This window comes from Phragmites australis, chromosome 17 (assembly GCF_958298935.1).
Source record: "Phragmites australis chromosome 17, lpPhrAust1.1, whole genome shotgun sequence".
Lineage (NCBI taxonomy): Eukaryota > Viridiplantae > Streptophyta > Magnoliopsida > Poales > Poaceae > Phragmites > Phragmites australis.
Genome location: NC_084937.1, coordinates 24,460,353 through 24,473,004, shown reverse-complemented (window position 1 = coordinate 24,473,004; position 12,652 = coordinate 24,460,353). Strand labels below are relative to the sequence as shown.

At 42.7% G+C, this 12,652-nt stretch overlaps 2 protein-coding genes and 1 non-coding gene across 3 annotated transcripts; 2 read left to right on the top strand and 1 right to left on the bottom strand.

The window, feature by feature from the left end:
- The first annotated feature begins 2,575 nt into the window (after window positions 1–2,575).
- Window positions 2,576–2,662, top strand: TRNAY-GUA (transfer RNA tyrosine (anticodon GUA)). The gene is given in 2 exon segments: window positions 2,576–2,612; window positions 2,627–2,662. It is a non-coding gene; the product is annotated as a tRNA-Tyr (tRNA).
- A 1,708-nt stretch (window positions 2,663–4,370) lies between these two features.
- On the bottom strand, window positions 4,371–5,804 carry LOC133896997 (protein WHAT'S THIS FACTOR 1, chloroplastic). The gene has a single exon (XM_062337600.1). It carries the CDS (start codon window positions 5,802–5,804, stop codon window positions 4,371–4,373), a length of 1,434 nt encoding a protein of 477 aa, XP_062193584.1.
- On the top strand, window positions 5,665–10,992 carry LOC133896640 (uncharacterized). The gene is made up of 4 exons (XM_062337240.1): window positions 5,665–6,557; window positions 7,666–7,798; window positions 7,871–9,910; window positions 10,433–10,992. The coding sequence occupies exons 1-4, from the start codon at window positions 5,803–5,805 to the stop codon at window positions 10,811–10,813; spliced, it is 3,309 nt and encodes a 1,102-aa protein (XP_062193224.1). The 5' UTR covers window positions 5,665–5,802; the 3' UTR covers window positions 10,814–10,992.
- The last annotated feature ends 1,660 nt before the right edge of the window (window positions 10,993–12,652 follow it).

Genomic DNA, 12,652 nt, shown 5'->3' with positions numbered 1-12,652 from the left:
TGGATATAAAAGTTCCCAAAAATACTTCCCTGCCAAAGGAAATAGCATCGAAGTGTATGTTTAATACAACTCTAGAAAATTACTCTTCTTTTATTCAGTCTGAATAGTACATACAATTTGAGTGCATTATTTTTTTTGGAAATCGTGACTAAATGTGAATATCAACGGACTCTAAATAATCTTTTCTGAAAAATCTCAAATCCTCTCATTAATAATAGGAAAGAGAAACATCGGTAGAACCATGTTGTAATAGATTACATTGAATTCTCCAATTTTTAATATATATCAAATACTAAGCATGGATTTTAATAATAATATTTCTCTGTATGAAAAATAGATAAATAAGACACTACATAAATAAGAACCTTTAGTGACAGATCCTATTATGATTCGCCACTTATGTAGCTTTGAGTCGGGATTGGATCATGATCCATCACTTATGATTTACCATCGACGATGTATTATAAAGTTATTCGTCACTGATAACAATAGTGACAGATCAAGTTGTGACTCATCACTCATGACTCACTCATCAGTGATGAGTTATTCTAAGCTAGTTATTAGTGACGAGTCTCTATGAGTTAGTCATAAGTGATGGATGAGACTACAATCCATCACTGATGACAAGTCATAAGTAACGACTCATGTTGTGACTCGGCACTGATGATTCAGCTCTGTTATTAGAGCTGACTAACTACTATCTAAGTGAGAACTACTATTTTCTTACTTAATTTGTCCAATTAAAAACTAAATATACCGTGCATATCTGAAAAAAAATATATAGAAAGCTTACCAGCATGCTATAACTGAACATTTACGCATAAAAGTCATAAATATAAACACTAAACTTATAAACATGCTATATCTAAGATTCAAATCAAAGAGGTATGTGACTAAAAACTTTTATAAAAAATACATCAACAAGTTATAACTTATGTTTAGCCTATTTCATGAATTTTTATTCACACGTTGAACAAAATTGGTGTAGGGTACGACATCATAATAGACATAAATATATTTTTAATTTTTTCAAGATTATGACCTATCATTATTGTACAATTATTAGTGACGAGTCACAGTTATGATCTATCACTAATAATTTTCGGTAAAAAAATTAAAATGATAAAATATTCGGCTTTCTTTAGAACGCACGTGAGGGTGATGTGTTAAGATGGTTATGCGAGTGAGAGGAGGTCATGGGTTCAATTCCCGCGAGTGATCGCGAGTGGTGATAGCTCTTGTGTTGGGATGGCTCATGTAAAAAAAATATTTTTTGATTTTTTTTCGTGTCAAAAAATATGAAAAACATTTATCAGTTATTAGTGACGGGTTAATATTATGATCCATCACTTATGATAAGTCATAAGTCATAAATGATAGGCCACGATTATAACCTGTTATTGATGACTTTTATAAGTGACGGGTCATTACTCATGTGATCATCGGTGATAGGTCGTAACTCGTCATTAATAATTAGTTATCAATAATACGTTTAGAATGATGGTTACGAAGTCCATCACTTAGGTCGGTTATCATCTGTCACTGAAGATCTTTTTCAGTAATGTTTATATATCAAATAACATACTAAAAGGTGATCTAATTCTACAAACTCTTGGCGAGTAGTACGATAGTTTCTTTATTATTTCTTATATTTTTTAGTTAGCATACTATAATATGTTAGCTCGAATATTAACACTGTAACTTAACAAGAGGTATTTGTTTGAGCCCGTGTGAATGCCCGGGTTGATAGACTAGTTAGCATAATCTTCGTAAGCCTGCTTTCTAATTGGCCAGACTTACCATTTTGGAAAGGGTTTGGTTGGTTGGAGGTTAAGGTTGGATGTGATAGGATTATTTTTGTCTTTTTTAATGAGATGAGCTAATTTTTTATTTAGTTTGATGGATATTATGAGTTAATTTTCTATTTGGTTGGTGGGATTTGATAAACCTTTTTTTTTATAGATATGATAAACTATTTTTCTGTTTATATGCATTCTATAAGCATTTGGATGAATTTGTGCATATTGTTTAATTTAAATTGAATTAAAAAGAGAATATCACATGAAATGATAAAAATACATATAAATAAAGCATTATAAAGGAATTTATTTTTTTACCAAAAAGTCTAGGTTTAAAAATATTTTTATAAATTAGTACATCATATGAGAAGAATATTAGTGAATTTTTCTAGATTTTTAGAAATTTATTTGAGACATTAAAAATTACTAAAAGTTATAAAACAGATTTTTTTAAAAAAAATAATTAAATATCGGCTCATAACTTTTAGATCAACTAATTAAAACAGATTGTTAGTGAGCTCTTTTTTACTTTAAAAATATTTAAATTTTTTAAACCTTTTTTATATTCCTGGATTTAATCAAGAGTTAAATAAAAATCAATGCCACACGTACCTGACCTCGTCCGGGACTTTTTTTTCTGGATAAGGTCATCTTATGATTTGGAGGAATATTCGGATGGACCTGTCCGGCTAATAAGACCAAAAATTTGAGTTGTCTCCCTGCCCCTGCCCACCGCAGAAAAAACTAATGAAATATTTGCAAATTGCCTTCACAAACCGACCTTAGCTCAGTTGGTAGAGCGGAGGACTGTAGTCGGATGCAGATAAATCCTTAGGTCGCTGGTTCGAATCCGGCAGGTCGGAATTCTACCTGTTTTTTTTTCCTCAACTTTTTTAATGAAAATATCATGCTCGCTGACTTTTGATTTTTTTGATGTTCTCTTTTTTTTGAACGTTTTTTCTAATATTCTTGAAAAGTGCTATAGGAAAGTCTAGGTGATTTTCGACATGATGCGTAAAAGGTTTTCTCCAAAATGTTATTTCTAACAAAAAGGACTTAGCGGGTAAGCCCCATCATGCCATCAACACAATAGTGAGAATTCAACCTGATCAACGTAAGGAGCTTCTCAAATGGGGAAAGTGAGAATCCAGTCTTCAGCTCGATGTAATGATCCCGCAAAGCAGCTTTGGAAATCTCTTAATCCAAACTTCACTAATGCATGCTCTGAAACATATTCCTGCTTGTGCAATCGTGCAAACAGGCCGCGATGAACCAGGTCGGATATCCGGAAGCAGTACAGAGTGTGTAATACTCGGGCAGCGGAGCAAAACATTTATCCCCTGGCTGTGGATGGCATAGGAAGGCAGCTCTCACCTCCAGAGGTCCATGGCTCCATATTGGTACGAGACTAGGACGATGACATCTGCAGTAGACTCAGAGGTCAGTTTTTTTTTTTTTCTCGAATACGCAGGAGAGCTACATATCTTTATAAAAAGGAAAAAGAGTTTCCAGATGGGTAATACACGACGACCACCCGAACAGGTGGTCTAGCTAAGAAGTTTTGGTTATGTGCTTATACAGAAGAATTGCAACTAGGCATCAGTGTAAGCTAAAAGACCAATCCGTAGGTTTGTAGGCGCTGAGAACGGACCGATGTTTAGCTCCGGAGGTACACCAGCTCTCAACGTCTTCCCAGATGGTAGCTACTAGTAAACGATGTACATGAAATTAGACGAATGATCACAAATCACAGCATGTAGTTGGTAGCTGCTAAATGCTAATGGCACTGATTTATATTCCCTGAAAAAGTATAAGTAATGGCGATTTTTTTTTCTGCTGCATTATCTAATTATCTGAACTCGTTGTTTTCGCAAGACGGGCAGAGTTACGGGACATGAAATACGTTGAGAGATGTATCGGTGCTTGTTAAGGGAAAAGGTGAGACTTCGGCTAAGAGAGACGAATTGTGCGTGTTTAAGCAAATCAGGCAATGCCTCGCACATATTCTAAAATCTAAATAGGCTAGCCAAAACTGAAGCATGAAGCGCACATGTAAAACATAATATGACGAGGAGTAGGGTGTCAAATCTAGATGAGAAAACACAACAAAGTAATTAGTGACCAAATCCATCAAGAAGATGGATATAGTCAGACCACTTGTATGTTTCTAAAAGCAATTTTTCATCAAGAAGAACAGTCACCAACGGTGAGCATTCTCAAATGGAACGGAGCATGTATATCTGGTGGATATCATAAAACTGATACAAACATGGAATTTGAACTAGATAAACTAAACCTACCGAATTTGAACTATGTAAAACACATTTGAAATAAGTATCCAGACAATTGAATAGCCTACACCAACTTGTTTGGGACTAAAATACTTTGTTGTTGTTGTTGTATCCAGACAATTGAAAAATCTATAGAAAATGAATAACGAAATATAATTCGATACAGAATTGCATACCTGATATGCGTATCTGAGTTTCTATGACAGAACGAGAGAAGCACAAGCCACAAAACTGTAAGCTGTTTCTATTGAGCCAGGCCTGCAGCATCGGCAATGCTCTCTCAGGAATCCATCTTGGTCATGCACGCATAGCGCTGCAGCTTCTCGTTGAACAGCACGAGGGGATCCTTCTCCTTGAGCACGCCATTGTCGTCGTACGCGTCCCTGAGGAACAGGGCCCAGTTCATCTCCGTGCCGGCGAGGTAGAACGCGCGGTTCTGCTTCCGCAGCGACTCGTACATGTGCCGCGTGAGCCCGAGCTCCTCCTTGAACTCGAATATGTGGTGGATCAGCGCGCGCTTCTCCAGCGTCAGGCTCAGGAACTCGTGCACCACCCCGACGCGGTACTTCTCCGCCTCCGGCGTCCACGGCTTGAGCAGCGCGCCGTTGGTGTACGGCGAGACCAGCGGGAACGTGGTCACAGCGTCGAGGCGGTCGGCGTCCTCGGCGTCGAGCGGCATCGACCGGCGGTGCGGGACCGCGAAGCGGAAGGTGCGCCGGACGCGGCGCTCATCCACGACGAAGTCGCGCTCCAGCGCGCTGACGGCGAGCGCGGGGTCCCAGCGCGCGAGCTCGAGGACGTGGCGGCCGTCGGGATCGACGGCGACGCGGAAGTCGTTGGGAAAGTCGCGGACGCGGTCGCGGAAGTCGTCGGGGAGGCCGAGCACGGCGCGGCAGTGGTGGAGCTTCGCGAGCGCCACACGGCGGTGGGCGGTGAGCATGAGGAGCTTCCGGACGGCGAGCACACGCGACGGGAGGAGCTCCTCGTGGAGGCGGCGCTCTTCTTCGAGGAGCGAGCACATGAACGGCGTGAGCGCGAGCTGCGGGACGGAGTCCACGACGGGTAGGTGGAACAGCAGCGGGTGGCGTGCTGCGGAGCGCGACACTTTGCGGCCGCGGGGGAAGCCGAGCTCGCGATACAGCTTGCCGGCCTCGGAAAGGGGGATCCGGTGCGGTGGCGGGAGGGATGCCAATAACGAGCGCGCGCGGGCGAGGAAGCGGAAGGTGGAGTCGCGGTCGAGCACGGCGTCGAGGGCGGGCATGTGGCGCGCAGACTCCGGCTCGATGGGCGCGACCCGCGGGCTGCTGAGCTTCTTCAGGAGCTTCTTGCGCCGCTTGCAAGGGAGCAGCGGCGCAAGCGAGGCCGCCGCGGCTGCGGCCGTGGCAGAAGACGCGGCGGCGGGCACCGGCGCGGGAGCTGGGACAGGAAGAAGGAGCGCTCTCGTGGCGCAGAAGAGGCGGCGTGCCATCAGGTGGCGGCGGCGAGCGGCGATTGCGTGGGTGGCGCCGGCTGGGTGCCTTGGGATCAATTGCGCACGAACATTAAAGGCATGGTAACCGTCCGATCCAGAGGGCAACTCCTCGTCTGACCACCCCCACTTCTCCCGTTCCCGTCGTCCTCCTCGCATCCCCTCTTTCTTGTGTTTCCTTGCGTCAAACCCCAAATCCCCCGTCCGTCGCGAGCCGCCGGCGCCGTCGCCGTCGCCGGGCGCCATGGGGACGGAGGTGGGTGCTGTGGTGGACCTCCGGGCTCTGACGCAGTCGGATCTCGTGGCGCTCGCGGCCGCGTCGCCGTACGCCGTCGACCCCCGCCTTGGCCGCCGGCGCGATGCTGACTTCCTACCGCCCCCTAAGGTCGATCGAGCTGTCTTCAACGAGAGCGCCGGCTCCCGCAAGCAGACCTTCTCCCGCCACCGCGTCGCCACCAACATCTCCCACAATCTGACCACCATCACCGCCTCCTCCTCCTCTGCCGCAGCTGCCCCCACCGAGGAGGACTCCGAGAACCGCCTCATTGTGTTCCACCTCCAAGGCCTCTTCGCGCGCGATGATCCCTCGTACCCACCTCCGCCCCCGATTCCACCCCGACCGCAAACCCTAACCGCACCAGCGACAACAGCACCCGCGCCCCCGCTCCCCACGCCGTCCCTGCCGCCACCGCCTGCGGCGGTGGACCCTGACAGCGAGCTGATGAATCCGAAGGGTGTGGCAGTTAATCTGGCGAGGCTCGCGGAGCTGGTGGACCCGTACGGGGAGGAGCTACGGAAGCGGACGGCAGGATTGGGGGCGGAGTCCGAGCTGCTGGAGTTCATGAATGCACTGGAAGGGCAGTGGGGTAGCCGGAGGCGTCGGAGGAAGTTCGTTGATGCCGGCATGTTTGGTGACCATCTGCCCCGTGGGTGGAAGCTGCTGCTTGGGCTCAAGCGTAAGGAGCGTGCCGCATGGATTAATTGCCGCCGTTATGTGAGGTTTGTTCTTCTACCCAAGCATGCTTATTTTTTATTGTAGTAGGTGTCAGTTTATAAGTGTTCTAAGTATGGATGATGATTCAGATTTTGTGTTCCAAAAATGATGCAATGTGACTGCACAATGATGTTCACAAGGATCATGGTGGCCTCGGTGTTCCAAAAATGATGCGATGTGACTGTACACAATGGTGTTCACAAGGATCATCGTGGCCTCAGTGCTTATTTTGTAGAAAGATTGTCTATTTACTCGTCGGTAGGGAGATGTCTTCAAAGTTGTCAATAGTTCTACTTCAGTAACCTGAAGGAAACATTAAACTGAGATTAGGAACATAGAACTGTGTGTGAAATATGCTTCTGAGTAAGTGTGTGACCCTCGGACCACACCCTGATGCAATCGTACAAACAGATAAAGTGACAGGCTAACAGCTATGAGCTGTGTATATCTGATCAATGATCATACTCATTTACATTTGAGAAAATTAGGCTAATACCCAAACATGTGAAATTAGTGAAGTAGTCACATTGGGCTGATGCTAGTGCACACGAAATTATGAAAAATTCTATCACCGTCATGGTTTCTTCCTACTGTGCCCATATTTTGAAACACTTTGATTATTGTAATCATCTTAATTGATTCCACATTGTTCTTAAATGGTGCAGTTTCATATTGTTGGCGTACCTTTATTTTTTGTTTTTTCCCCATTACACGTGTGCCAACCTAGTGAACCTACTGATAGCTGTTTAATGTAAAGCACTGCTTTGGTGGCTGTTCTCGTTTTCCAAAGATTTTCTTGCCCTTTTATGATCTGCATAAGAAAGGTATATTGGTGCTATGTAAATATCCATGAATTTCCTTTTGACATTGTCAATCTTGTTATTTTCAAGTTGTTTAATGAAGAGCCTAACTGTGATAGTAAGTGTTTGCTAGAACAATATGCCACTATAGCATTGTCTTTATAGTGTGTAATCTCCTCAGCACCAGCCACCAGGGCATATGCACTTTTTGAATGTTTTTCTCATCTCATTTGGTAGCAGATTGCACTTCTGATGCTATTTTCCTACCACTGTTGTTTGCCTGAGTCTAATTTCATATAACATGCTTTTCCAGCCCCAAAGGACATCAGTTTGCTACATGCAAAGAAGTGTCTTCCTATCTCATGTCTCTTATTGGATATCCAGAGGCAAAGCCAACTGCCACTCAGAGTAACAGTGCAGTAGTGCATGGCTTGGATGTTCTTAGTGTAAGTTTTTTGAGTATGCACATTATCTGTATACTTGAGGTTTCATGGTTTAGCTCAAGTTTGTTTGATTAGTCTGTAGGTCTTCACCAGCAAACCGATTCAACTGAGGAAAAGCAAATTGCAATGCCAGTTACTTTGTTCAGTCACTCGGGTGATTCTCATCAACAAAAACTTCTGAATGATGAAGTTCGGATAGAAGCGAACATAAAGGGGTGCCAGAAATGCAATTTAACTTTTCAGGACCAGAGTGCCTATATGCAACATCAGTTATCCTTTCACCAAAGGAAAGCTAAAAGGTGCAGGGTTAGTAAATCTGGCGAACTGGGCACCAGCATAGATGGAAAGTTTGAGACTCAAGAATGTCAGAAGACCTCTGAAGAGGGACCTGGCCATTTTGGTGGTGTTGCTGATTTAAGGTATCAAGTTCAGAGTCCAGCAAAATTGTTTGATGGGGCTTTTTCGGGTGAGTTAGGTGGTCAACCATCATTGGTTGCAGTGCCACGTGGGTTTCAGGAGATGACTGCACTGTCACAACAGGAAAAAGAACCTTCTGCTCGAGAGCCTGTCTCTGGGAATCATAAGGACTCGCTTCAGGAGATGACTGGCTTTCCTGTACAGGAAAAAAGACCTGCTGCTGGAGAATCCATCTCTGGGCATCATAAGGATCCTCTCAAGGAATTGTCTGGCTTTCCTGAACAGGAAAAAGGACCTGCTGCTGAAGAACCCGTCTCTGGGCATCATCAGGACCCTGCTGACAATTATGATGACCATAAAACCCATGATGGAGCATGCCACGATGCTGTAGCGCTTCTTGGTACTGATGCTGAAGGCAAATTTAATACTTGCAACTCCGCAGATGTTCATGAGAATGACAGCACAAGAGATTTAGAACGTTCCAACTCATATTGTTCCCAAAACTTCAACAGGCTTGATGAAACTTGCAGCATACCTAAAGAGGTTTATCTGAGTACAGATGATCCTGATGAAAGCAAACCCATAGATGATCCAATGGAATGTGCTGATATAACACAACCCAAACAAGTTTCTGAGCCTTGTGATCTACTGCATGGCAAATTTGGCAGTTCTCCTGAAGAAAATAATTTTGATAACCAGCTAGAAAGTAAACCACTTGCTATAACCGTGGATGAGCCTGATCTGAATCCCACAAGCATCGGAAATGACAAGCCTGTTGAGGACAAGATTATGGATTGTGAAATGACTACTTTGAAAGATGATGAGATCAAAAGTGGCCTACGAATAAAGGATGTAAACCTCAATTCATGTTTGGATACAATATCTTCTCCTGTTTCTGGTGGAAACTATGAAACATCTAATACTCCCGATGACGCTACTCGATCATCCATTATTGCCCAATGCTTTGGTGCTAGCTCTAATGATGACAATGCTTGTAAGGATGGAAACTTTGCCAACCAGAACAGTGCTTCGGAGGGTGAAAATTTTGTCAATCAGAAAAATGGCATGGTGTATCAGTCTAATTTGAACATGGGCCCTATCCCTCCTGCTCAAATTAGTGTGGATTGTTTCACTTCTTCCTGTTCAATGACTCCTGAAATCAAGAACTATGGAAACAGATGTGAAGATAATGCCAAAGAAGCATTGATGAACTCACGGAACATGACAAGTAATGATACGGGTTTTGATGCTGAAGCTTATAACAATGATATATTCAATGGTACCATCACAGAAAGTAGTCTTGCCCAGTTGAATAATGCCATTAATATGAAGACTGATTTTGCAAGCTGCTACTCATTATCTGAGCTAAACACACTGACTGGTGGTGCTGCAACTGATGAAATTGATATCCATGGTATGAGGAGTTCTTTTGTTAGCTCCACCAGTCGCAATGGACCAAATGAACATTGCACGCTGGATTTTGATATCAAAGGTTCCATGCTTGAGGCACTGGAAAAATCTGACAGTGACTTGGAGAATCAATACAACAGTGCAGGTCCTTCTTGTGACTCACTCCCTGCAGCTGGCACAAGTGGGAACATTGATGATTTTATGTCCATGCAAACCAATTATGGTAGCTTTACCTCTTTGGTTCGTGCTGTTGAAGATGTTCCACTGAGCAGGATTATTCAAGATCAGGTATTTTTTTTGCAGGATATGCTGACTCTCCACCCTCTTGTTGTTCCTGTTTAAGATTTGTTTGAAAATTTTGCTCTAATCTAGTAGAACTAGCATGTTAGGACTTCAGCGGGTCATTATGCCATTGGTTTTCACAGTTTGAGTGAGACTTTTTTTTATAAAAAAAGTGTAGTCAATTTATCTTTAGTCAGTAATTTTTGTTAATTCTGCGGGTCCATACTCTCCATATGGCATGGGGGAGAAAGGTGCTCTTTTACTTGATAACTGAAACAACTGTTATGTGAGATCGCATGATGAATTATGTTCATGTAGCTTTTGTTGTAGGTGAACTGTAAATACTTCTATATCGTATGCTTATCCTTGTCTCATAGGTTACATCTATTTATGTCATCATGTACTATTTTGTAAAGGCATATCCGTTTGCTTACTGACTCTGTCAATCAAGTTTAAATGTTTACGCCCTTCTGTTATCTGATAACATGCTTGAGATTGACATGATTTTTTTTATTGTCCTTAAAACAGTGTGATTTGCAACTTGGATTTGGTGGCCCGAAGCAGCCGATGTATCCTAGCTTTGAGCAGCAGCTAAGGATGGCATCAGCTGGAGCTCCACCGTACGGGAGCATGAGCAGGCATGATGCGGTACCTGTTCCCGAGCCAACGCTGATGCTAGGTTATGCGCCACAGCTCGGTAGCTGCCCTCCGTTCCAGTCAGGCTGGGGGCCGTCCTTGTCGAGGATGGTCGGCGGGTGCGTGCTCCAATCCATATGCGTGTGGTGCAACAGTCAGTTCCAGCATTTGGGCACCGTCGCTGAGCAGCAGGCTGATTCTCTTGGCTACATTTGCCCGGCATGCAAGGGGAAGTTCTCTGGTCATCTTGGAATCAATGGGCCATCTCTTTAGCATCCAATTTCACATCTTGTTGCTGAACTGGTGCTCTTCGTCCATTAGTTTCTTGTTTGGTATGAGGCATGTTGCACGGGTTGGAGTAATTTATTTAGGAACGGTGGAGTATGTGCCCGCTTGAACTTTGTGACTTCGTGCTAAGGAATGAACGCAGGGATGGAGCTAGAAAAAATACAGTTTGGGTAACATCCTTGCAATGGAGGGGGGCCAAATATTAACACATATGTACACAAGGGTGTACATGAAGATGAAGCATGAGGGGCCCATGACACCCCTGCCCCCGGGGGTAGCTCCGTCCCTGAACGAATGGCCTTAAAATCAAAAGAAATCGATGGTGGCCGCTCGTATAGGGTGCCAAAAAAGCTAGAGGCTTTTGAGCCACTTGAGAATTGAGATCGACTCACATTTCTATCTTGATTCGGGATTAAATCGATATAATAAATGAGTTTAGTTTGATCACCTTAAGTTGTTAGGTTGATAAATGAGTCAAGTTTGAGCATTTTAAAAAGGGAAATACTTCCGCTAGAATGTCCGAGAGGAAACGAAAAACATCGGACCTGTTACTCCGTTGACTCGGTGTGCTCCAAGCTCTTTTTTTTCTCTCTGGTGAACGTTATTACGTCCGTTGTGTTTTGAGTAGAGAGATTGTAAAGAGACAGTAGGTCGAGAGAATGAAAATCATCATACATTCATGAACAGTATTTACATATATATAGGTTTTGAATGGACATGCCCGTTGAGATGAATGTATGCCTTTGCTTGATAACTGAAGGCGGTTAGCTTTGTTAATTGCTAATGATATTTGGATCACTAATTGATCACATGCTTAATGGAAGAGATGTCTGTTTGCAACACTCTTCCTTCATCAATTATCTTGTATGTAATTTTTTTTTTAAACTATTCTAAAACTCTGTGGAAAAAATATGAGAGCAATAGTATGTTATATGTTGATATGCTATTAAAACTCCTTTAAAACTCAATGAGAAAATATAAGGAGAAAATGGTACGATATATATCAGTTATTGTCTCATTATAAGCTCATATGTAAAACCTAGGAGGGAAAAACTCATTGGTGAGCTTAGAGAGCAATAATTATGATCTTTGAATCATATTAAAACCTTATATGAGAAATAAATAGATATTGCCTCATTAAAAAAAACCTTATATGAGAAATCGTATAGAAAAAACTCATAAAGGAAAAGAGTGCAATATAATATAAATATGTTATTATTCAGGGATCAACTCTCCCTGAACCTTACAAATCTCGTGGTTGTCGCATACCAATTCCGTGAACATATTTTTGGAATGCAGAAGTTGGTAAGAACTTAGTGAATAAATCAGTTAGATTATCACATGATTTAGTTTGCAAGATTTATATCTCCCCATTATTTTGCAATTCATGAGGATAGAATATTTTAGAGTACTATATTTGGTTATATTGCTCTTTATGTAACTTGTTGGCATTTGAGCAATGCATGCAGAATTATCTTCATAGATAATTGTTGATGATTCAATGGAACCAATACCACATGACTGTTGTATGTTGTTGATCATTCTGCGAAGTCATACGCATTCATGTGATGCTTCATATAATACAATTATTTCATAATGATTTGTGGATGTAGCTACAATAGTCTGTTTTGAAGACTTCCAAGAAATAGTTGTTCCACCGTGTAAGAACACAAAGTCTGTCCGTAATATGGTATTATGGGGATCTGATAAGTAGCCAGCGTTAGTGTATCCAATCATATTCATATATTGCTTTCTTTGAAAGAAAAGATCGAGATCTATGGTGCCTTAGAGATATTGAAAGATATTCTTGACTCCCGCTCAATG